Source organism: Martes martes, assembly GCF_963455335.1.
Source record: "Martes martes genome assembly, chromosome: 16".
Lineage (NCBI taxonomy): Eukaryota > Metazoa > Chordata > Mammalia > Carnivora > Mustelidae > Martes > Martes martes.
The window spans coordinates 59,138,446-59,163,003 of NC_137904.1; the positions used below are offsets into that span (position 1 = coordinate 59,138,446).

The window sequence follows — 24,558 nt, forward strand, 5'->3', positions numbered from 1 at the left end:
TGGGGAGCACAAGCAGGGGGAATGGGAGAGGGAGAAGCAGGCTTCCCGTGGAGCTGGGAGCCCAACACAGGACTCGATCCCAGGACCCTGGGATCATGACCTGAGCTGAAGGCAGACACTTAACAACTGAGCCACCCAGGTGCCCCCCATGTTGGACTTCTAACCTACAAAACTGTCAGACAGTAAGTTTGTGTTGTTTCACATCACTAAATTTGGGGTAAATTGTTATAGAAACAATAGGAAACTAACAAAAGTACTTACTTTCTATGCCTGACATCTTTCACTCAACATTTTAATTCTGTACAACATTCCATTGCATGCATAAACCACATTTTATTCATCGACTATTGATGGACATTTGGGTTGTTTCCAGTTTGGGCTATTGTCAGTTGTGCTGCTATGAATGTTCTTGTGTATGTCTCTCATTAACATATCTACATATTTCTGTTGCACATATATAGGAAGAGAATGGCTGCATTATAGGGTAGCCATATATGATGGATGTTTCAATTCATTCCCCAGACTCCCTTTCAGAACTGAAGGATTTGTTCCCCCAGCTGCTGGGAAGCCTGCTGGTTGACAGTCCTCAGCTGCCCGCCCTCTCTAAGAAGAAAGGAGCTGGAAAGAACTCCTTCGCCCACTGCTTGCCATTCACCACCTGCATCCATTCAATGACTTGTGGACATGGGGAGGGGGATATAAAGGCCCTCTCCCCATTGCCACTTGGAATAGCTTTAAAGGACCTCTCCGGATTCAGAGCCGTCCAGAGTCAGGGGATGCTTTTCTTAAGGTCACATTTCAACCCAATTCCTCTCTATGCAAACCCTGTTTCCTTCTCTTCCCCTACAAGCTTTTACGTTTCTAAAGAAGTTGAACACCTTGTCACATGTTTTTTGGGTCATTTGGTCATTTGTGAAGTGCCTGGTCAAGTCTTTTTCCCCCTTTTCTACTGGGCTGTCTTTCCTGTGGATTTGCAGATATTTTTTTCTATATCCTGGATACAAGATCTTTGTTGGGTATGTTTGCCACGTATTTTCAGAGTTGGATATACTCAGGATGTCTCAACAGTACCAGCTCATGGTGAGTCCTAATAACAATCAGTTACATGAATGCTTGAGTCCGATAACTCCTTTAAGGAGTGAATGCTTAGAAGGTGAAATTGTGTATGGGTTTAACTGTCGTAACTGGATATAGCATACGGAAGGAGAGGGAGGAGGAGGGAAACAAGACCTTAAAGGGAAAGGTCCAGAATGCAGGTAAGTCACCCTCAAACTTCGCAGGTGTCCGGCCATAGATATTTAAACACGCAACTTCTTAAAGGTAATGGTAACTAAATATTCATTCATTCAAAGAGTGTCCATGGAAAGTACCAATGGGCCAGCCTGTTCTAGGCACTGAGGAGCCAGCTGTGAACAAGAGAGACACGATCTGTGCCTTCAGGAGAGCTAGAGGGAGAGAGAGACAACGGCAGGTAAACAAAATGAACAGCGGTAAACCGAAGGGGTCGAGCGTTAGAGCGGGGGGTGACGTTGAACCAGCAACAGCCCCACCGGGGCACCAGGGAGATCCCACCCTCGGTTCCGCCTCCACTTTGCATACGTCTTCTGATTGGCCAGCGGCGGCCGACCCCGCCTCTCGGAGCGGGCGGCTAGGGAAGCGCGGGGCGGACCCCGCCAAGATGCAGCGGCGGCTCCGGGTGTCGCCGGGCGGGCGGGGGGCAGCGCGGGCCGGAGCCGGGCAGGGGGCGCCCGCCGCGGCCCCCGCGCACTCTTAGCTCCCCAGACGTGCCGACGGACTCCGACCGTCCTTGCCTCCGTCCTGCCCGCCGTCTCCGCCCCTCCACCCTTTGTGCCGCCGCCGTTCCGTGCCCCCGGCTCCGCAGGACCCCGGCCGGGCCGGACCGCGGCGGCGCGCCAGCCCCGCGTGGGCGCCGGGTCAGCGGCCGATGGCGAGGGGGCGCGGCGCGGGCGGGGGCGCTGCAGCCCGAGTCCGCGACGCGGGAGGCCCGGCCCGCCTCCGCCGCATTGTCCCGGGCCCCGCGCCCCGGCTCTGAGCCGCGCCGCCGCAGCGCCCGCCTGCCGCCCACCGCCCGCGGGGCCATGCGGAGAGCCGCCGGGATGGAGGACTTCTCCACAGAGGAAGAGGAGCCCTGGTACGACCAGCAGGACCTGGAGCAGGGTGAGCGCGGGAGCGTGGGTGCGGCGGGAGAGCGGGGTGCGCCCGGCGACCCCTGTCCGCTTCTCCATTGTTGAGCCGTTTCACCCCGGGGAGGGCTGGGCTGGACCCGGAGAGGCGGACTCCGAGGAGTGATGCGTCTGGAGAAGGGGGACGTGGAGACAGGGAACGCTGCCCGGGGAGCCCCGGGCGGGACCCGCGGAGGGTGCAGAAGTGGGGGGAGCGGCCTTTCTCTTTCCCCGAACGACAGGGACATACTTCACCCGGCTCGCCCGCCCCATCTTAGAGCCAGGAACTGTCCAGGCGCCCCTGGTATTGTTGGGGGCCTGAGTACTGGCTGGAAGTCTTTGAAGGCCAGGAGGTGGCTCCTTGGTTATGTTTGCTGAGAGGAGTGTGTGTGTGTGTGTGTGTGTGTGTGTGTGTGTGTGTGTGTGTACACGGGTGCGCGCGCGCGCGCGCACGCGCGTCTAGCGGAAAGTTATCCCATTCCAAATCCAGTGGCATCCTTCCCTGCCAGGATTCCTGAGCTCTGAGACTCCCAGAAAGTTTCCGGAACTCCCTTACCCTCTACCCAGGGAGAGTATAGGGGTTTGCGGATCCTGCTGGTCAAGAAGCAGCAAAAACTTGGACCTTCCTGAGGGGAAGGGGGTCTCTTGGCCCTTCCCCTCCCAGCCCTCTCTCAAATGACTCATGGTTCGGAGGGAACCAGTTTTGGGAATTCTGAGCAGTGCACCAGACTAGAGCCTGAGTAGAGTGGGAGCCACCACCCCCATTCCCATCTGAGGGAAGAGAGGGTGGCTGGAAGGGGGCTAGAATCTGGTGATGAGGTGGCCAAGGTGACATCACTCCAGGCAGGGGGCGGAGCAGTGGGACAGGAAGAAGGAGGAGGCCTAAGAGGGTCAGGGCCGAGGACTGCTGGAACAGCGTCAAGTCCACCCTCTCTTCCCCCAAAGTGCCTCAGTCTTGGGTGGTTAGAGCTGGCGTGGCAAGGAAACATATCCAGGAGAAGTGACCATCGTCACCCAGCAAGCCAGGCGAGTGTGGACACCAGTGTGGTTCAGTGTGTACTAACCACCCCTGCTCTGAGTCGCCGTCCCCTGGGGCCCCAGATGCCTAGTTTTGCCCTCATGTGAGACAGCTACCCAGATCCCAGAGCCTTTGTTTCCTGGCCGTGACCCACATCCCCACGTGGCAAGATCTGCTGGTAGATGAGACTGTCCTTGTACTCGGGAGTGTGGGTTAATCAGAGCCTCTGGGTGACCAGTGTGCGACTGAGGCTGCTGGACTGAACCGCCATAGTCTTTTCCCTGGAGTCTACCCTCAGCCTCCCTGGTAGAATGTGATGTCCAGTACTAGCTGTGACAACTCCCTCCCCCATCCTGGGCACCACCCCCCAAATTTTGCATCCTACAAACACCTATCAGGCTCACACTTAAGTGTCAGACACCGTCCTGGGAGTTGAGATAGTCTCAGCGCCGGCCTTTTGCGTTGCACCTGGGCAGGTGGAGGTGGGCCTGTAACTGAGTGTGGGTGTTAGGATCCAGTGAGAGGGCTTCATGGAAGAGGCAGGCCTAGATGGAAAGATCGGAAGCTGAGCGCCTGGGAAGATGGCTCCCCGGGAGGCTGATGCTGATGTTGCTGCTGTCTCATTTCATTCCCGCACCCTTAACAAAGTCTCTGGCATCCTGCCCGGCCCAGATGTGGAAGGAAGGAGCCAGAGAGTAGGGGTGGGAGACGTGCTGCTTCCGGAGAGCGAGAGGTGTCGAGATTCGAGCTGGGCTGGGCAGCCATGCTCTGGGACCAAGATGGGGGCTAGCCTTGCTGGTCCGTAGTAGCTGGCCTTGTCTTGTGGCCCTAGGAGTAGCCAGGGCCCGGGAATAAGGAGGGAAACCAGAAATGAGACAGTGCCTGAAGAAATTGGAGTTTTGGATCTAAAAACAAATGTCTCCTCACCCTGGGCGAGGGTGAGAGTGGAGGGCCTTCTGCTCTGAGACTCATAAAGGTTTATGCAAAGGCCCCTCCGAGCTGGAGGGTGATTAGGGGCTGCCTGGCCATTTGAGGTGGAGGGAATGCTATGCCCAGGTAGAGAGCAGCATGAGAAGACCACACACAGCTAGAAAGTAGAGCCGTCTGGAGTGCCAGGGGTGGGCTCGAGGAAGTCCCAGGCATGGCCACGGCAGCACCACCTCCTAGAGCCCAGCACAGAGAGCTGGGTGGTGGGGTGAAGTGTGGGCCAAAGGCCAGCCATACTGGGGATCAGGTGCCTGTGGCATCCCCCTTTCCTGTCCCCAACCCCCCAGTCCCCTCCTGCCCAGCTGCTCCCTGATTGCCTCTGAGTGGCTAAAGCAGTGGTTGGCTCAGTCGGCCCGGCCTCCCCTCTGTGTTTGTTTCCCCCTGTCCTGAGGGCAGCCCCAATTGTATTTTCAGGAAGCTTGGCCTTCCAGATGCTGTTTGACTTGGATGCTGCTTTGCCCCCGAGGAGGGAGGCAGCTGGGACAAGCAAGGTCCTAGATCCTCCCCATGTTCCCTCCGCCCACTGACACAAGCACCTGTAAAAATAGAAAAAGCCATTGATCCTTAAGCACTGGCTCTCTCTGTCTCTGCCTGCCTCACTTCCCGACCTTGGGCCAGGCATGGAGGGCCCTGCGGTACCTCCTTCCAGAGGGAGAGAGCGCTGCTGAGTCACGGATTTGAAGTCCTGGGTGCCTGCCCTTGAGTCTTGGCCTTGGACGAGAGCTCTGACACGGCAAGGGGAAGGGAGTGACTGGACCCCGGTCGTGTGGACCCAGAGTTCCTGACATCCATGCCCTGGAGATTGTACGCAGGAACCCTGCAGCCCGGCCAGGTGGCAGATCGCCTCCTCCCACCTGCTTTATCTTTGTCCCTTCCGCCCTGTGCCTGTTCCCTGTCCCCATCCCACCTCTCTGCTCCAGAATCGTGGGTCCCCCCTCCAACCCCAACCAGTGGGGACAGCGGGGTTTCAGGGTTTCTTTCCCAAGACATCCCTGTGGCTTCCATTCCCCCTGAGCCCTCTGGGACATTGCTCCTAGGGAGCACGTCAGTAGGCACTCCGAGGGCAAAACTGCTGAAGCCCACTACAGGAGCCCCCAGAAAACTCCAGGGTCCAGGCAGGGCCCATGCCCATTCAGACTTGGTACCTTCCCCCAGCTTGGTCCAGTGGGACCATTAATCTGGCCGTGACAGGCTATTTATGACTCTGGCGTCTACTATTTATGACTCCTGCTCAGCCAGCTCCCCCACTCTCCCTCCCCGAGGCCTCCCCAACCCCTGGTCCGGGGGAGCTGCCCCCTCCACGGAGCCCAGAGCCATCAGCAGCCCTCTGCTAGCTGGTGTACCTTCCCCAGCCCTTGGCTCCAGCCAGTCCCCTGCCCTGCAGCGTCTAGACTTCGCCTGTGATCCCTCCTGGCAGCTCCGACCAGCTTAGCTTGCATTGTGATCCAGTTTCCCCAGAAGGTCTCTGAGATTCTCCCCCACCCCAGACAGCTTCTATTGTGTTCGTCCCCACCCCTGAGTCACTGGGCGGCCTGGTTACATCCACGGCCTTTGCAGGGCAAGTTCCTGTGTCCCTGGTTTATAGTGACGGCGGCCGCCCCAGCCCAGTGGCAGAAATACACACACAGCTCAGGTGCTCACCTGGCAGGAAAAGCGTAAAATGCAGTTGGTTGTGGCTTTGGAGCCTGAATTCTTGGACTCTAGGTTAAGCTGCAGGAACCCCAAGCAGGCCACCCCTGGAGCCTGTCCCCCAACGCCAGCCTCAGTAGCAATGGCCTCCTCACAGGCCACCTGCCAGTTCCCAGAGGAGAAAACCCTGATGAGTGCGGCCCTCTGTTCTTTTCCACAGCTACCTGAGTTATTCGATACTGTTTGGAGATGAACTAAATGTTCACCGTCTCATTTCAGAAAGTAGGCAGATGGTGTGGCTCCCTCATCACGAAGCAGGGCCAGTCTTGCCGGACTCCCGCATTCCCACCAAGCACTCCACAAAACGCAGGGCTGCGTTTCTACGATGCTCACATCAAACCTCACACTTTGCAGACAGACGCCTCCAGAAGCCTTCACACCCTGTAGACATTTGCCCAACTTCTAGTTAATAAATCCATATGGCAAGTGGCCCCATTCCCCTACCAGTCTGTATTAGGTAACTGGTTTCTCTCGCCGTCATCATCTGAAGTTCATTGCTCAAAGCTGAAGGTTCTTATTTGGGATCTGTATTTTTTTTTTAGGGTTTTATTTATTTGAGAGAGAGAGAGTGAGGGGAAGAGCAGAGGGGAAGGGAGAGGGACAAGCAGACTCCACGCTGAGCACTGAGCCCAATGTGGGGCTTGATCTGACCTGAGCTGAACCTGAAACCAAGATTCGGACACTGAACCCACTGAGCCATCCAGGCGCCCAGCCACCCAGGCTGAGGTGGCTGTTTAGGAAAGCAGCTTTTGGGGGCGCCTGGGGGGCTCAGTGGGTTAAAGCCTCTGCCTTCGGCTAAGGTCATGATCCCAGGGTCCTGGGATCCTGGGATCGAGCCCTGAGTCGGGCTTTCTGCTCAGCAGGGAGCCTGCTTCCTCCTCTCTCTCTGCCTGCCTCTGCCTACTTGTGATCTCTGTCTGTCAAATAAATAAATAAAATCTTAAAAAAAAAAAAAAAAAGGAAAGCAGCTTTTGTTTTCCCAGGCTGGGTTATTGTAGCCTTTCTCGGGGATAGCAGGTTTGTACTCCTCCAGGAAACTCCTCCGGGTGACATCGGGGCACAGGGCCCCGCTCCCGGCTGAGCCCCACCCTGGGGACACCACTCAGGCTGTTTCAAAACCTTACCTTTATGCATGGGAGCAGAATCCAGGCTTGTTCCTGACAGGCCGCTGGGCCTTTTGTCCAGGCCCTCTGGGTTCCGTAAGGTGATGTCAGTCCGACTCCCAGCCCCGGCTGAAAAAGAGCCCGAGGCTCTCCTCTCCTTGGCCCACTGGGAGTCACTGCTCTCCTGGGCTCTTCTGAGAAGAAAAGCCCCCTCCCCAGAGCTGCCCAGTGCCCAGCAAGGGGTTCAGTTGAAACAACTGTATTGATGAAACTCGCTAGGGGGGCTATAGAGACCCTCCATCCTCCAGGGAGTTGAGAACGATCACTGAACAAGGGAAGCATTAAAGACTTGAATCCTGGACCACATCATATCAGCCCTGCAGAGCTGCCATTAAGCATCTTGATGTGGATTTATTATTTTTTTTAAATTTTATTTATATATGTGACAGAGAGAGAGATCACAAGTAGGCAGAGAGGCAGGCAGAGAGAGGGGGGGAAGTAGGCTCCCTGCTGAGCAGAGAGCCTGATGGCGGGGCTCGATCCCAGGACCCTGAGACCAGAGACCAGGGCCCACCGAAGGCAGAGGCTTAACCTACTGAGCCACCCAGGCGCCCCTCAGTCTGGATTTATACCATCAGCCTAGATCAAGGGCTATTTGAAGAAACAACCTCACAGTGGTAAAAAGACCCAAGCTTTCCTGGACAGCATTTTGGTGGAATGAATCAAATAGGTCTATTCTTTGTTCTGATGATTTTGTTTCTGGGAAAGGATCTCCAAGATACAGGCAGTGATTTGCACCAAGATCTTTGCACTATGAGTTTTTGTACAGTTTCACTTTTTTTAAAAGATTTTATTTGAGAGAGAGAGAGCACACACAGAGGGAGCAGCAGAGGGAGAGGGAGAAGAAGGGAGCTCGACGTGGGACTCAATCCCAGGACCCTGCGATCACGACTGAGCCAAAGGCAGATGCTTAACCGACCAAACCACCTGGGCGCCCCCAGTTTCATTTTTAACAGAAAAAAATGGGAAATATCTAAAAGGCCAACAGTAAGGACAATTTAGGGACTCGTATACAATAGAACGTTCACACCCACTAGAAATGGCCTCTAGATCCTTGTGGACACAGAAAACTATTTAGGCCAAACTGCGAAGTGAAAAAAAGCAGGTACAGAAAAATGTTCTGTTCACACAAAATCATACCGAAAGCTGCTCTGAGTCTAGAGAGCTGATTAGAAGGATGGTTAGCCTCATGTTGACAGCATCTTTCTCTAAGTGAGGCATCTTCTTCCTGCTCCCCACACAGACCCTAACTCTAATTACTTACAAATGGCAGTCTTCTTTGATAACTATTTGAGGCCACCTCCATGTGTTTGTGGAATTCTCAGTGATAGATCTAAGAATATATGAAATACATTTTCTTTCTTTCTTTTTTTTTTTAAGATTTTATCTATTTATTTGACAGACAGAGATCACAAGTAGGCAGAGAGGCAGGCAGAGAGAGAGGAGATGGGAGGAAGCAGGCTCCTTGCTGAGCAGAGAGCCTGATGCGGGACTCGATCCCAGGACCCTGGGATCATGACCTGAGCTGAAGGCAGAGGCTTTAACCCACTGAGCCACCCAGGCGCCCCGAGATACATTTTCAAGTAATATTTTGGTCACCTTTGTTAACTTTTCTGTGCTGTTTGATTTTTTACACCAAGTACACCTTCACACAACTGTTAAAGCAATTCTAAAAAGAAAAGAGCCTTAAAAAATAGAGAGAGAGAGAGAGAGAGAGAGAGAGAGAGAGAGAGAAAGAGAGGCATCTGAGAGGCTCACTTAAGCATTTGCCTTCAGCTCGGGTCATGATCCCCGGGTCCTGGGATCAAGCCCCACCTCGGGCTCCCTGCTTAGTGGTGACTCTGTTTCTCCCTCTCCCTTTCCCTCTATGTGCTTGTTCGTGCTCTCTCAGACAAATAAATGAATCTAGGAGGGAAGGAAGGAATGAAGGAACGAAGGGAGGAAGGAAGGGAGGGGACGGGGAGGAAGGAAGGAGAAAGAAAGAAAAGGCAGGCAGGCAGGCCGGCCTTGTGAACTCCACCAGAGCCTGTCTACCAACCTCCTTAAGGGCCTTGCCCCCGCCCTCAGTCTCTGTCTCCTGATTAAGCTGCCAGAATCTTTTTTTTTTTTTAACGGCTTCACTGAGATGTAATTCACACACCAGGTAACTCGCTCACTTCACGCTCACAGCCACGCACCAGTCTCCGGTATATTCGCAGTGCAGTCACCCCACTGTCAGCTTTAGAACATTTTCATCAGTCTGCTGAACTCTTCTTAGAAATCAGAGAAATAATATATTTTCCCTTGGTAATAATAAATACACCATTCCCTTTGTTTCTAAGAAGAGCGAGGCATATATTTGGAGGAATATCTACACCAAATGTCTCGTTACACTTGCACAACCCCAGACCCACTAGAGAGAATTTTTAGGGATTCCAGCACATGCCACTTCCTTTTAACCCTTCCATCTCCCCACCACGCAGCCCCCTAAAAACAGGCTAGATCCCCTCCCAGCCTGACAGTGTTCATTTACTCCGCTGGGAGTGGGGAGGGTAGGTTCCAGTCCTGTAGGGTACAAGAATCAGGGCTGCTTGGGGGAAGAGGATGATGGTTTTGCTGCCCAGGGAAAGGAGATTTCTGAGAGGGGCCCATGGCACTAAAGCCTAACGGTACCCAACCAAGACCAGGAGACCTGAATTCTGCTTCCAAGGTGGCCATAACCTTGGACAGGTCATTCTTCCCTCTCTCTCCAGCCTGTCATCCGTAGAATAAGGAGGTTAGGCCAAAGAGCTCTGAAGCTTCATCCAATTCTAATACCCAGCAAGCCTTTCTGCTCCCTTCCTGTCTCAGCGAACTCCTAGTCACCCTTCCAAACCCAGCTTGCAAGCTGCCCATTGCCAGAGCCTCCAGCTGACCCCAGGAAGAGTGAGCTCACCCTTACCTGTCATCCCAGGGCATTTGCCCCCATGTCTGTGGATTGCCTTAGCACATTCCTCCCACTCATTCTTTCAAGCATTATTTATTCATTTATTTATTCATTTGAGAGAGAGAGGGAGAGAGCTCAAGCTGGGGGGAGGGTCAGAAAGAGAAGGAGAAGCAGACTCCCCACTGAGCAATGGGCCTGGCACGGGGCTTGATCTCAAGATCCTGAGATCATGACCTGAGCCAAAGGCAGAGGCTTAACCCACTGAGCCACCCCAGCGCCCACCACTCATTCTTTCGGAAGTATTTATTATGTACCTACTGTATGCCAGGTGTTCTAGGTCCGGGGATATCAGTGAACAAAATGGGCAAAATCTCTGCCCCGTGAGTTTACAATTAGTCAGGGGGTGGGGCGGGGGAGATGAACAAGATAAAGATAAATGAGCAAATAGCTTGGTAAGTTAGATGGTGGTATGTGCTAAGGAGAAAAACTAAGCCGAGAGGGAGTGCAAGGCAGAGGAGGGGTGACTTTGAATCAGTGGCCAGGGAAGGACTCCTAGAGCAGGTGACATTTAAGCACAAATTTGAAGGTGGAGAGGGACAGGCCCTGGCAGCGTCTGGAGAATGGACATTCCAGACAGACGCGGCTGTCCATGCAAAGTGTAGCTCCCGGCTTACATCCCCTTCCAGGCCTGGAGGCTCCCTGAGGGCGGCTCTGTGTCCTGGTTGTCTTGGCTTCCCCAAAGGATAGCCTACACTGATTCATCAGAACATTTACGGGAGTCCTCTGAGCTCGTTCAGCTGCTCATCATTACTCCCACCCTCTGCCCCCCCCCCCCACTAGACTTGCACTTGGCCGCGGAGCTGGGGAAGACCCTGCTGGAGAGGAACAAGGAGCTGGAGGAGTCTCTGCAGCAGATGTACTCCACCAATGAGGAGCAAGTGCAGGAGATCGAGGTGAGAGGCCACGTAGGCCCTGCGTGTGCTCCCCCACCCATTAAGGACCCCTGGCCTGTGGTGACTTTGTGTAACTTAGAGAAGGGTGCCTTCTTAGCAGACACAGCTTTGGCCCCATAGCCTTGTGCAGTTTACAACCTGTACAACTATCCCAGGCAGCCCTATCGCACTACCATCTTTACTCCCCCACACTCTGCTGCAGACGAATTTCTCAAAGCAAATGTGTTCCTAGAAACTGGACGAGGTCCAGACGAACACATTTCCCTCAACCTTGTTCTGAAAGGGCCCTCCATCTTCTCCCCTCCAGTACCTAACCAAGCAGCTGGACACGCTGCGGCACATGAATGAACAGCACGCCAAAGTGTACGAGCAGCTGGACCTGACAGCCCGAGACCTGGAGCTGACCAACCAGAAGCTGGTGCTGGAGAGTAAGGCTGCCCAGCAGAAGATTCATGGGTGAGGGCCGGGGGTCGGGCTGGGGGGCGAGCGAGGGAAAGGTCAGGTTGGCTTGCCTGTGGACGTATAGTCTGGTGGGTGTGACCCATGCTCCTTCTCCCAGAAGCCCAGGCCCGGGTTCCCGGGATGGTAGTGAGATGGCCCTTGGCAATTTGGGGTGGTTTCATGGTCAGGCCACAATCCCTGTGGAAGCACCAGCTACACGCCAGGCTCTGTAGGCACTGGAGATACAGCGATGAGGAGGTGAAGAGATCGCCCCGCCCTCTGGGAGCTCCCAGCCCTGGAGGGGAGGCCAGCATGTAAATCCTTACAGCAGTGCAGGATAAGTGCTCAAAGGGTGTAGGAGGAACCGAGGTGGCACAGAGGAGAACGGTCAGCTCAGCCAGGGAGGCGCGGGATGAGAGCAGGTCCTTGGGCGCACAGGGAGTCCTCGTCTGACCTCAGCACCCCGCAGCAGGGGTCAAGGCTGCCCATCTGTCCCCATCCCCGAGTCCCTCCAGGCCTGCAGTGGGGAGGGCTGGCCCGGTCCTGTTAAAATCCCTCCCATGGGCGCCCCCGCCCCCAGGCTCACGGAGACCATCGAGCGCCTGCAGACGCAGGTGGAGCAGCTGCAGGCCCAGGTGGAGCAGCTGCGGGGCCTGGAGCAGCTGCGAGTGCGCCGGGAGAAGCGGGAACGCAGACGCACCATCCACACCTTCCCCTGCCTCAAGGAGCTGTGCACCAGCCCCCGGTAGGTGGGGGGGCCATGCGGGGGTGGGGGGAACCCAGACCCTGCACGGTGTCCCCGACTCTCGAGGGAGGAGAGGGTGGGCCCCAGGCAGCAGGTGGGAGTGAGAGGTGGTGCGCTGGCGGGCTGGCGGAGGGACCCGTCCTGTTGCCAGCAACCGTCAGCAGCTGGCACTGACCGAGCCCTGGCCGCGCGGCCATCCCCACCGCTCTAAGGGGTTTCGCTCTGGTGGCAATCCCGTCCTCACCGCGCCGATGCAGAAACGGAAGCTCAGAGGTTATGTGAGCTTATCCAAGGTCACCTCTTCAATAAGCTAGAATTCCAGCTCGGGAGGAGTTAACCACTACACTTTTCAGTCCCCCTCCTTTTTTCTTTAGAGGGAAGTGGGGGGAGGGGCAAAGGGCAGGGAGAGAGAATCTCAAGCAGGCTCCACGCTGCACGGTCCCATTAAATCTTAAAGGGATGGCCTCTTAATATAAAAAATCATAATTGTGGGGACGCTTGGGTGGCTCAGTCCATTGGGCGTCTGATTCTTCGTTTCAGCTCAGGTCATGATCTCACAGGGCAAGAGATGGTGCCCACCAGGGGCTCCACGCTCAGTAGGGAGTCCGCTGGAAGGTTCCTCTCTTCCCCTCCACCCCCCACCACGTGCACACACTCTTTCTCAAATGGGTAAATAAATCTTTAAAAAAATTTTTTTTTCTAAATACGTGTTGTGTATTTAGTGGGTGTTTCAATAAAGGTCCTGGCAGGAGACCACGCCTTGCACAGAGTAACTGAGGAAAGATTAATGACGAGGTGTGGACGAAGGTGTAGGGGAACCTCAGGGACACTGCAGTCCCCCAGGGTTGCGACAGCAAGGGGCTGTTACCAGCCTGGGCCTGAAGGGACCAGGGAGGGGAAGGCCAGGAGGGGCTGCCCAGCCAGCACTAACCAGGGAAGGAGTCTGGCCAAGAAGCCCTTCCCTGACCTCCCTCTCTTCCTGCCCTCCAACCTCCTGCCCATGCCTCCTGCTCGTTGAGCTCAGGAGAGAGCAGAAACCCTGCTGAAGCAGTTCGCTGTGGTCAGCCGCCCAGGGTGGAGAGCAAGGAGAGGAAGCGCGGAGAGTGGATCTAGAGGGGCAAACAGGATATGTCACCCCCGTGGATGGGAGAGGTGTTAAGCCTGGGGAGCCCGACGACGGGGACCTTGGCCTTGACCGGATGTCTGCTGGCCCTCCCCTACCCCCTCTCAGGTGTGAGGATGCCTTCCGCCTGCACAGTTCCTCCCTGGAGCTGGGCCCACGGCCCCTGGAGCAGGAGAACGAGCGGCTGCAGACCTTGGTGGGTGTGCTGCGTTCCCAGGTGAGCCAGGAGCGGCAGCGCAAGGAGCGGGCAGAGCGCGAGTACGCGGCCGTGCTGCAGGAGTACTCGGAGCTGGAGCGGCAGCTGTGCGAGATGGAGGGCTGCCGCCTCCGCGTGCAGGAGCTGGAGGCCGAGCTGCTGGAGCTGCAGCAGATGAAGCAGGCCAAGACCTACCTGCTGGGCCGGGAGGACCACCTGGCCGAGGCCCTGCTCGCGCCCCTCACCCAGGCCCCCGAGGCCGATGACCCCCAGCCCGGCAGCGGGGACGACCCGGGCGCCCAGGACGGTGTCGCCTCTCCGGCCGCGTCCCCGGGCCACGCTGTGCGCAAGAGCTGCAGCGACACTGCGCTCAACGCCATCGTGGCCAAAGACCCAGCCAGCCGGCACGCGGGCAACCTCACGCTGCACGCCAACAGCGTGCGCAAGCGCGGCATGTCCATCCTGCGGGAGGTGGACGAGCAGTACCACGCGCTGCTCGAGAAGTACGAGGAGCTGCTGAGCAAGTGCCGGCAGCACGGCGCGGGGGTGCGGCACGCCGGCGTGCAGACCTCGCGGCCCATCTCCCGAGACAGCTCGTGGAGAGACCTCCGTGGGGGCGAGGAGGGCCAGGGGGAGGCCAAGGCGGGTGAGAAGAGCCTGAGCCAGCACGTGGAGGCTGTGGACAAGCGGCTGGAGCAGAGCCAGCCGGAGTACAAGGCACTTTTCAAGGAGATCTTCTCCAGGATCCAGAAGACCAAGGCCGACATCAACGCCACCAAAGTCAAGACGCACAGCAGCAAGTGACCCTTTCCCCGCCTGCAGCCTCCCCCGGGGTCTGGCCATGGGGCTCCTCCTGCCCCGGTGCAGCCTCGAGTGAGGGAGGGAGCCCCGTCAAGCAGCAATACGGCCCAGGGGAGGCTGCTCTCCAGCCCAGGCAGCGTGTGGGGGGATGCAACTTGTTCTCTGCTCACTCGGGAGGCGGTCAACATAGAAGACGGTTGGCCTCCCAGGACCGTCCACCACCCTGCGTCAGCCCAAAGACGCAGCTGAGAGTTGCAAAGCCAAACGTCCCCACTGCCCCGAGGATTCCCAGCTCCCCAGCCCTTGACTTCCTGACCCTGGGCCTTGCTCACAGATTTGTGGCCACGCTTCTGAAAGCCATTCTGGACCACTTGGCTTTTTTTTTTTTTTTTTTCCTTTCTTTCCAAAGTTGGGTTTTTTTTGAGAGATTTGCAATGCAAGGTCTCCCCACGCCCTTGCCACAACTGGAAACACTTGAAGGGAGATCCCCGGGCCAGCTGTTGCAGGTTGCAGGGGTCTCCTGGACCACCCACTGCTTCTCCCCAGCTGTGATGCGCTGTCATTCCTTTAGCACCAGCTGTCCCATCTCCAGGGTCCTGACCAGGTCAGAGACGGTTCCTGCCATGCAGAGCAGAACGCCTCAGCCAGGCCCAGAGTGCCCCCCACTTTTCCCTGGAGACCCTCAGCCCACTGCAGATCTGTAGCCAATCAGAGGAGGGGAACAGGGAGCCCCTCGGCAGCCATACACGAACAGTGCACCCTGCCTCCCTCAGAGCCAGCCTCCTAGGGCTCCAGCCCCTGGAAATGCCTTCTGGCCATTAAGCCTTCCAGGAGTCTGGGCGGTAGGGAGCCCCCATCTCTGCACGCCACCTCTGACTCACCAAGCTTGGCCTCTGCCTGCCCCCATCTCAGGGACCATGATGTGTCTCATTCACTCCCATGCTCCCCACAGGCCGACCCCTCCTCAGATCACGCCTGCTGCCCCCAGAATGTCCCGGGCATGTGCCACCAGCCAGTGGTCCCAGCATCCGCCCCTGCCCCCCTTCACTGGGGACTGCCCAAGATCCCCACCTATACTGAACAGTATTGAAATGGGACCTGGTGGGGAGCATGTCTCCTCTCTCCCGTAGAATGCCTGTTCTTAACCTCCCACCTTTCTGGGGGGCTTTTGAGCACCCATTTGGGTCACAGGTTAAACCTTTTGTTAAGGCTTCAGAAAGTCCAGCTTCGGCTAAGAGATGTCCAGGTCCCCAGCTTGCCCTGAGCAATTCTTCAGGGTTTCCAGTTCCTTCTACCACCCATCCGGAGATCCTTCCACACAGCCCGGTGGAAGGCGGCAGCCCTGGCCTCTGTGCTGGGAACCCAGCAGGGACCTTCATGCCTTATCTGTTTCTAAGGGGTAAAGGGGTTTTCTTAACAAGCGTGCCCGACCTCCCTAGAGTCGCTACCCTGCTCTCTGGGCGGCACTGTGATGAGCGCTGTCGGCTGGTCCTTCCGTTCACACATCTTGGAACCCTTTGTCCTTTGGAGCTGGGCAGCTCCCGGCCCTCCGTGTGTCTCTGTCATCTAGGGTGGAGGGGATAGGGTGGGGGAAGGGCTCCTGCCTGTTTGCTCCCCAGTTCTGTAGCGGCCGACCAGCGTCACCTTTGAAGTATACATGAGAGAAATATATTTACAAATGCTTTATTCTCTTCTTTAATAAAAAATGCACCAGTATTCTAAAAGCAGAAATGGCCCTAGAGCCATGGTCTTGTCTCTGTGCCTCTCACACACCCACCTGGCATCACACAGCTCTGGGTCTGGGTTGGGGGAGGGGGGGGCGCATCCCGAGCTTCGCTCTCCTGGGATCTGCAGCCAAACAGCCAAATGCCTGTTGGGTGTTATCAGGGCACTGGGCAGATAAGGGGTGGTGGTGAAGGAAGCAGAGGCAGATTTGCCCACTCACTCTGCACCGTCTGCTCAGTCCTTCACGGAAGAAGGAAGGTGGGTCTAGTCTAGAATAGAGCTAGTGAAGACTGGATTTCCCACCCAGTGCTGCAGAGAAGAAAAAAAAAAAAAATTCCACCCAATCCCTGAAAGTAAAAAGAAGTTCCTAATCATCCCCTTGCGGCAGCTCACTTCTGTTGTCTGCTGACTTTGTGCCAGGCCGCGTCAACCTTGGGAGGTTCTGTGCTACTGATGGAGATTCTGAGGCTTTGGGGTTAAATTAGTAATTCAGAGTCACACAGAAACATTCAAACCCCAAACTGACCTGTTCCATTCTGCAATACTACACATTCCTATCTCTTGATAATGTTTAGTTTTAAGAGCAGTCAGACCCAAGGCACTCCAGAAAAGAAGGAAAATCCTATGGGTCCCCAACATGGTAGTGGTCCCCCAACTCACACGCCAGAGAGAAGGGCTCGTGTCTACAAGCTCGTGTCTACAAGCTCATCAGCTACCAGGAATGGCTTAGTGATGCTTTGTCTTCCCTGTTTTCCTCTTGCCTCCAAAGGACCCCTTCTTGAAGCCCCATTTCAGCCCGTGGAGGACCAAGGAGGGGATGGAAAGTGCCCACCTTTAAAGGGAACAGGTGGCACTTCTCAGCCGGTTTCTTCCAGAAGGGCCTCTATTCTGGATGGTTAACAACAGCAGCGGGTGAGAGGAGCTTGCCAGCTGCTCCCCTCTCCATCCAGGAGTAGCTTGTCTCACTCTCTCCTCTACCCCCTTCCTCGTCCAGAATCCAGGCCACCAGATGGCCTGAGCAGGCTGCGTTCATTTGAGGCCATGGAAACCTACAGCTCCTTTTTTCTATCACTCTGGGTCAGGAGCAGGGCTGGAACCCAGCCCCAGAGCAATGACGCCATGAAATGGTGCTGACTTTATTATTCATAATCCCTGAGCTGTCGACCTAAGTGAGTCCCTGGCTTTGCTCCCTGGAGCAGCTTTTTCCGGTCACCATAGAGACGCCTCAGTTCTGTCTGAGGTCTTGGGACTAAGACAGGGAGGGACCCAAGAGATTCAGAGATTCCCTTTCCAGCCTAGAGCCCAAAAGGCAAATGTCTATCATCATTCCCTTCCTAGTTTGTGTTTACAAAGCCAGTACAAAGTAGTTTATTCCTTCCTGAAGAATATGCCCGTAGTGATAAGACTAAAACGTAAAGGCTTGATTTGATGACAGTCTCCTGTTTCAAACAGCCAGCATCCCTAGGGACATATTTTTCTAGGTAATTGTGCTTTTACTAAAAATAGAACTCTTCATTACAAAACAATCACTGGGATGACTAATAATCACTAATCATTTATCGAGTTGTTTCCATTACCCACATTGCCTCTCAACAAAGAAACTTAGCTCTCTCCAAACACTGCTTGCTCTACTTTGAACCTGTCTCAGAGTTAGAAGTTCTGTTTGGAGGTTCATGTCTTAAGAACCCTGGAAAAGGGCTCTGCTTAGCCTGTCTGTGGCCGCCTGGATCTCTACCCTTTCCCCCAACATTCCTTTACCTCCTGGCTAGGAGAAACCCTCATCATGCTCCCACAACGCTGTTTCTTCTGCAAAGCGGTGTGGCTCCCGTTTCAAACACATGTCTTTCTCCACCTGCCAGCTTCTCCCCCCATCTGGTATCTGTCTTGTGGAGTCTTCACACACCTGCTCAGCCGGGATGTGCTTAAACTGCCTTGTGAATGACCCCGAAGTTACCAAAACTCAGCTCTAGCAGAATTCACCTTTCAAAAATACTGCCAAATAACTCACAAGTATTGAGTATCTGTGATTTGCCAGGTTCGGGGTGCTGGGGACCCAGCCTTGAGCCAGTGCCCCCCTCCACCCCCACCCCAGCTTATTATATTCTGACTGGAGACCGGCAATGAACTAGAAAAATAAGATTGAGTGACGTGAAAGAAAAAAAGAAGAGAGAGTAGAGCAGAGTCAGAGTACAGGGTTGCAGACGAACTAGGCCGGGCATTGACAGACTGTGTGAAACTCAGGGGAGAGCGGACCGGGAGGGGGTCACTGCCCCTGAAAAGGAGAAAAGTGGTGTTTCTGGAGGACACGGATTCCGAGGGTTCTTTCCACCAGGAGGCTCCCTTGAGAGCTCGCTGTCTGGCCAACAGAGGATCTCAGCGCTCCAACCTGGCCTCCCCACGGCGGCCAGCCGAAGGGGAGCGTCTCGCAGGTGCCAGGGAGAGCAACCCCGGAGCTCAGGTCGCTGCTTCCCAGCGACCCCGGCGGGCACTAAAAGCCGCGCGGAACTAAAATCCTGACGGAAATAGGAGCCCGCGGACCGCGAGAGGAAGCACCCACCGGAAGCCGCCCCGAGATCCGAACATGGCGACGGCCCGGTTCCTGCACGGGAGCCTGAGACGAGCCGGGGCCTGGCTGCTCCCGCCGCCCGCGCGCTGTCCCCAGCGGGCTCTGCACAAGCAAGCAGAGGGCACCGAGTTCCAGAGCATCTACAGCCTGGACAAGCTCTACCCGGAATCCCGGGGCTCCGACACCGCATGGAGGGTCCCGGTGAGCGGGGAGGGCTGGACGGAAGGGGCGTTTCCCAGTCCCTGCTGGGGGGACGTGGGGAAACCCGGGCAGTATCGGGCGGGCGGGAGCAAGTCGGAGGTGCGCGCAGAACGAGGCGGTGGCCGCGGGAGGGAGCTTGTGGCCGGGGCGAGCGGGGATGGGGCCGCGGAGCGGGACCTGTCCCCCGGAGGCCTGGAGTGTGCGGGCGTCGCGAGAGCACGCTGAGTATTTCCTATAGGACCACCGGCTTTTCCGCGCTCGTCCCCCGGCCTCCTGGCCCACACGTGGGTATTTTCCCTCCAGAGTGGACGGTAAAACCCAAAGGCTGCCAAACTGTTTGGAACCTTTGGGGAAATTACACTGTCCGTAGCTTTTAGGAATTTCAGCGCGCCTTAGGAAACAGGGCCTCTCTTCAGGGTGCACTGATTACCAGCCTGCTGGGTACAGGCTCTTCAGCGGGCCGCGGGCGGGAGGGATAGGACCTGGCCAATTCTGTTGCGTTTCCACCGACAGGACTGAAAAAGACATTCAGCTTCAGTTGAAAGCATGGTGTGTGCACAGTGTCAGGCATGGAGATAGGGAAGTTAAAAGAAAACATAATCTGAATGCTTGTGGAGCTTATCTTCTAATGGAGGGAGACAAGCAACAAATAAAATCAGAAATAGAGCGTATGTGAGATGGTCATGAGTACTTTTGGGGAAATAAAGCCTAGAAGGAAAGAGTGCTAAGGTAGGGGGAAGGGTTGCAGTTTTATGCAGCGTGGCCTAGGAAGGCCTCTGGGAAGATGACATCTTTTAAGAACCTGGAAGAAGCAAGGCAGTGGGCCATGGGCATAGTAGGAAGATGAACATCTCTGCAGAGATGAACATTCCTGGGACCACCTCAGAGTGATAGCATGCCTGCCTTGTTGGAGGAACGGGGAGCAGGCCAGTGTGGCTGAGCAGGGGAGTCAGAGCAGATAAAGCTAAACGGGGGGGGGGGGGGGTGACATGTTTACAGGGTTAGTAGGCCTTTAGCTTTACTCCAAATACCATGGAACATATTGGGGATTTGAGGCAGAGAAGTGGAAAGTTTCAGGTTAGTTTTACAAGGATCGTTCTTGGGGTGCCTGGCCGGCTCAGTTGGTGGAGCGTGCAACTTGGGGTTGTGAGTTCAAGCCTTATGTTGGGTGTAGAGATTACTTAAAAATAAAATCTTTAGGGGAGCCTAGGTGGCTCATTTGGTTAAGCGTCTGCAGTAGCTCAGGTCATGATCCCAGGGATCAAGCCCCACTTTGGGCTCCCTGCTCAGCAGGAAGCCTGCTTCTCCCTCTCTCACTCCCCCTTCTTGTGTTCTCTCTCTTGCTGTGTCTCTCTCTGTCAAATAAGTAAAATCTTTTAAGAAGAGTGAGAACGGGGTGCCTGGGTGGCTCAGTGGTTAAAGTGGTTAAAGCCTCTGCCTTCGGCTCAGGTCATGATCCAAGGGTCCTGGGATCGAGTCCCACGTCGGGCTCTCTGCTCAGCAGCGAGCCTGCTTCCCTTCCTCTCTCTCTGCCTGCCTCTCTGCCTACCTGTGATCTCTGTCTGTCAAATTAAATAAAATTTAAAAAAAAAAAAAAAGAGAACAGCTCCAAGGAGGGCGGGGCCGGGAGTCCTTGGTGCGGCAGGGAGAGCAGGGCCATGAGGGTTGCACTCCCAAATCACTCTAAGATGACAAGGGATGAAGGCAGCCAGCCGGGGGACAGGTGAGGATACCATGAGTTTGGCTGGCCAGAAGAGCCTCAGAGGGGGTCATGTCTGCACCAGGCCTGCAGACAAGGGGCTCAGGCTCAAGGACATGACTACCAAGAAACAGAGCACAGGAGAGACACAGAGGTGAAAAGTCCTGGAGTGAGTAGTTCCACCTGACACAAACCCTGAAGTCACATGGCCTCCCAGGTGAGCCCCCGTGGCCCAGAAAGGAACAAGGTGGCCCACCAGGTTTGTTGTTCTAGGTTAGCAGAGGGTGTTCCTTTTGGAGTCTCCCCGAGGCACATGTACTGCAGATCTTGGCCTCCCTCCAAGGAGCCTGGCCCCTGGCGGTGCGCGACTCCAGCTAAGGCTGCAGATACCAGTTCAGACTTCTGGAAGAGTTTCAGAGCTGGCACCTCCGGAGTCCGGGGAGGCTTTCTCTGTCATCCTGAAATGATTTTGCGGGGGACCCGAAAATAGTTGTATTACATCTGCAGTTTGGCTTTCGATCCTTTCTCTGATTGCCCTGGACCAATTCAGAGTCACAGCAGGTGACGTTCATCTGACACTGTGTATGTTACGTTACAGGCTGAAGCACAGCAGGCCAGTAACGACATTCCTCTGGGTAAGTAATTATGTTTTATAAAAAAATAGTCACTTCCCCCACCCCTAAACATTCCTTCCAGACCTCTCCAGCCTCACAAAAATACAGAAACTGGGTGCCTGAGTGGCTCAGTGGGTTAAGCCTCTGCCTTCAGCTCAGGACATGGTTTCAGGGTCCTGGGATCGAGCCCCGCATCAGGCTCTCTGCTCAGCGCGGAGCCTGCTTCCTCTCTCTCTCTCTGCCTACCTCTCTGCCGACTTGTGATCTCTCTCTGTGAAATAAATAAATGAAATCTTTAAAAAAAAACCAACAACACAGAAACTGTCTTTGGGTGTGCAAAAGTGGAGTCCTCTCGGCACTGTTTAGAGTGGCCACAAAACAGTGGCATAGCCGCTCCGGACTGCCGTGCAATGTACAAGACAAGTGAGGGCTCATGGTGGCCTTGGGACACAGACCAGTCTCTACAGTAGATGAGTGGATGGCTATTTGGAAGAAGCTAAGCTGCCGAAGAAGATATGTAGTGAGCTACCATCTCTGCATCAGAAACATATCTCTATGCATATACATAAATCTGAAAGGATGTACAAGAAATTGGATACAAGGACTGGCTTGGGGAGTCGAGAAGAAAGGACATACCTCCAGGCTGGGGGAGCAGGAGTGGGGACTTTTCCCCACTGTTTGCATATCTTTATTTTTTTTTTTAAAGATTTTATTTATTTATTTATTTGTCAGAGAAAGAGAGCGAGCAGGAGGGCACCAGCGGCGGGGAGCAGCAGGCAGAGGGAAAAGCAGGCTTGCCGCTCAGGTCATGATCAGTGTCCTGGGACTGAGTCCGGCATTGGGCTTCTTGTTCAGTGGGGAGCCTGCTTCTCCCTCTACCTTAAAAAAAAAAAATGAGGGGAGGAGGGAAGGACGCCTCTCAGAAGCAGTCGTGAGGGACATGGGCCACCAGTGACTCGGGGCCAGCGCTTTGCCACTTGTACCTCTCAGCTGGCTCACCATCCAGTCTTCTGAAACTTTCCCACTACCATGCCTTCTCCAGACGAGGACTCAGACACTGCTTTTCACGAATTATAAAAACAGAAGGAAGAAACCTCATTTTACATTTTATAGACAAACCAGCCTGAGGCCCAGAGAAGCAGAGGGACTTTGCCAAGATCACGGTCGGTCAGGGGCTGTGCCAGTGTTAGAAGCAAGGTTCCAGGCTCCGGTGCTAGGCCACTTCCGTCCACCGGGCACTGGGAGTGCACAGTGAGCGTCCGTCCTCTTGGAGCTTCCAGTCTGTGGGCCTTCCACACCCACCACATTGTGAAATATGACATCAAGCTAAGTTGGTCCCTAGTTCGAGCTTTTGAAAGAGTCTTTGCTTTAAAACAAGCAAACAAACAGCAAAAAGCTAGCCCGGCCAGATCTGGTGAAGGGGACTGGAGCAGAGGCAAACGACCCAGGTCATAATTTTACAACCTCTCCTGTGACCTTGGGAAGGGGACTTATTCTTGATTTTAGTTTTGACAAACTGTAAATAATCTCAGCTTTACTGCCCTGAATGTTACATTAACATGTATAAAAGTCATTGAAAGAGAGGTATCATAGGGATAGTTGTGTTGGTAATAAATTAACAATTTGTGCATTTTGGCATGGAATAATCTCTCTCTCTCTCTTTTTTTTTTTTTTCTTTCTGGCGTGCGCCCTGTTCTGTAGATCGTTTGACGATATCTTATTGTCGGAGTAGTGGTCCTGGGGGCCAGAATGTTAACAAAGGTACAAGGCACCTTGTTTTCTTTCACTTTATAACTTGGCTGGGAGATATACTTTCTGAGTTCTGTGTTTACAGTTATATGGAATAAAGGGATTGTTTTTTAGAAGAAGCCTAAATACCACCAGTTTATAATAATCCTCTTTATTCTTTTGAATGTGGTCTGATCAGCTGCGGGTTGCTAGGACTTGGGTTGGCTTGTGAGCCTAAACAAAGGGAAATCACAGTGTGAGTTGGCAGCTGGCTCCGAGAACAGGTTTCCTTCGTGGAACCCATCCCCCCATTCTTTTCAGACCCCATTAAACTGTAAGAGAAGCACCGAGCATTTAGTTCCTGAAAGTTCATTTTTGTCCAGCAGTGCCTCACTATCTTTGCAGGCTCCTCCCATCACCAACTTTGTATCCCCAAGTCACACAGGGCAGAAACATCCCTGGCTGGATGTCTTGCTCCCTGTTTCAGGTTCATCACCAGCCACGGGGTGCTGAGCCTCCTTGAGAGTCTCAGTGACCCATGCTCTCTCATCCCCTATTTGCAGTGAACTCCAAGGCTGAAGTCAGGTTCCATTTGGCAACTGCCGAGTGGATCGCAGAGCCCGTGCGGCAGAGGATCGCCATCACGGTAACCACCAGCTCCTTTTCCCGTAATTCCTCAGGCGCTTTTAAACCTTTACTCCAGGGACACCTGCATGGCTCAGTGGGTTAAGTGTCTGCCTTTGGCTTGGGTCATGATGCCAGAGTCCTGGGATCAAGCCCCGCATCGGGCTCCTTGCTCAGTGGGGAGTCTGCTTCTCTCTCTCCCTCTGCCTGCAGCTCCGCCTTATTGTGCTCTCTCGGTCTCTCTGTCAAATAAATAAAATCTTAAAAAACAAAACAAAACCAAAAAAGCCTTTGCTCTGTAGAACTCAGGTTTTTCCTTTGTTCTCTGCAGCACAAAAATAAGATCAACAGGTCAGGAGAGTTGATCCTCACCTCTGAATGTAGCCGCTACCAGTTCCGAAATCTGGCAGATTGTCTTCAGAAAATTCGAGACATGATTGCTGAGGCCAGCCAGCCAGCGAAGGAGCCATCCAAAGAAGACGCTGCACTACACAGAATCAGGTCCCAGAAAGGGCCCCCAAGCTCCTCTCAGCCGAGTCGTGGGGGTAGGGGTGGCGGCACCGAGAAGACAGGAGGCAGGGGGAGTCCACGGCTTCCCAGCAGAAGGTGGGGGAGCTCCGGGAGTGAGAGAGACCGCTGACCCGAGGGGCCCCCCCGCACCGAGCTGCAGCAGCTCTCACCACTCTGAATGGAGCATCTGAGCCTAATTGCGGTCTTTTTGTTTTCAGGATAGAAAACATGAATCGGGAAAGGCTGAGAAAAAAGCGAATACATTCTGCCCTAAAAACAGACAGGAGAGTGGGTATGGATTGAAATCCTCCTGCTGAGCTGGCATGGCCTCTTCAGGGGGTCCAGGCTGCCACAGCCGAGAGCATGAACACCGTCGGGAGACCCCTTGTGTGTGTGGTTGTCAACGCCTGTCTTTACCATTGGCGCCGCCACGAGAATGTTCATCTGGAAGGAGGGTTGCAGGCCCTGGTTGCAGAGGTCTTCATAGGCAATCACCTGTTGTCAAACCTTAATTATTTGTTTAATATATGAGCTGCATTAAAACTCTGCAAGAAATGCAGTGGGCTTCGCCTCATTCAGAACGCTTCAAGAACAGAATTCCGACCTTCTCCGTCAGTTGAAATCTGCCCCCTGGAAACGGGACCGAGCTGCAGTGTCTCCTCTCAGGGAACATGCCTCGGGGTGGGA

The 24,558-nt window shown here is 54.7% G+C and overlaps 2 protein-coding genes across 2 annotated transcripts; both read left to right on the plus strand.

Moving 5' to 3' along the window:
• Positions 1–2,099: 2,099 nt before the first annotated feature.
• On the plus strand, positions 2,100–15,932 carry CDR2L (cerebellar degeneration related protein 2 like; the record flags this gene model as incomplete). The annotated part of the gene is made up of 5 exons (XM_080826835.1): positions 2,100–2,178; positions 10,786–10,898; positions 11,206–11,354; positions 11,920–12,084; positions 13,316–15,932. The coding sequence occupies 5 exons, from the start codon at positions 2,100–2,102 to the stop codon at positions 14,205–14,207; spliced, it is 1,398 nt and encodes a 465-aa protein (XP_080682961.1). The 3' UTR covers positions 14,208–15,932.
• Positions 15,933–18,274: 2,342 nt separating this feature from the next.
• MRPL58 (mitochondrial ribosomal protein L58) lies at positions 18,275–24,430 on the plus strand. Its single transcript, XM_080826946.1, has 6 exons — positions 18,275–18,696; positions 20,994–21,030; positions 22,711–22,770; positions 23,301–23,383; positions 23,693–23,862; positions 24,090–24,430. Exons 1-6 carry the CDS (start codon positions 18,511–18,513, stop codon positions 24,172–24,174), a joined length of 621 nt encoding a protein of 206 aa, XP_080683072.1. The 5' UTR covers positions 18,275–18,510; the 3' UTR covers positions 24,175–24,430.
• Positions 24,431–24,558: the final 128 nt, after the last annotated feature.

What these genes read in the sequence shown, in the direction of transcription:
- MRPL58 (XM_080826946.1), top strand. Translation starts at nt 18,511, where the DNA reads ATGGCGACGGCCCGGTTCCTGCACGGGAGCCTGAGACGAGCCGGGGCC. An exon ending in ACACCGCATGGAGGGTCCCG is followed by an intron (nt 18,697 to 20,993) that starts GTGAGCGGGGAG and finishes GTTACGTTACAG; the next exon opens with GCTGAAGCACAGCAGGCCAG. An exon ending in GCTGCACTACACAGAATCAG is followed by an intron (nt 23,863 to 24,089) that starts GTCCCAGAAAGG and finishes TTTTGTTTTCAG; the next exon opens with GATAGAAAACATGAATCGGG.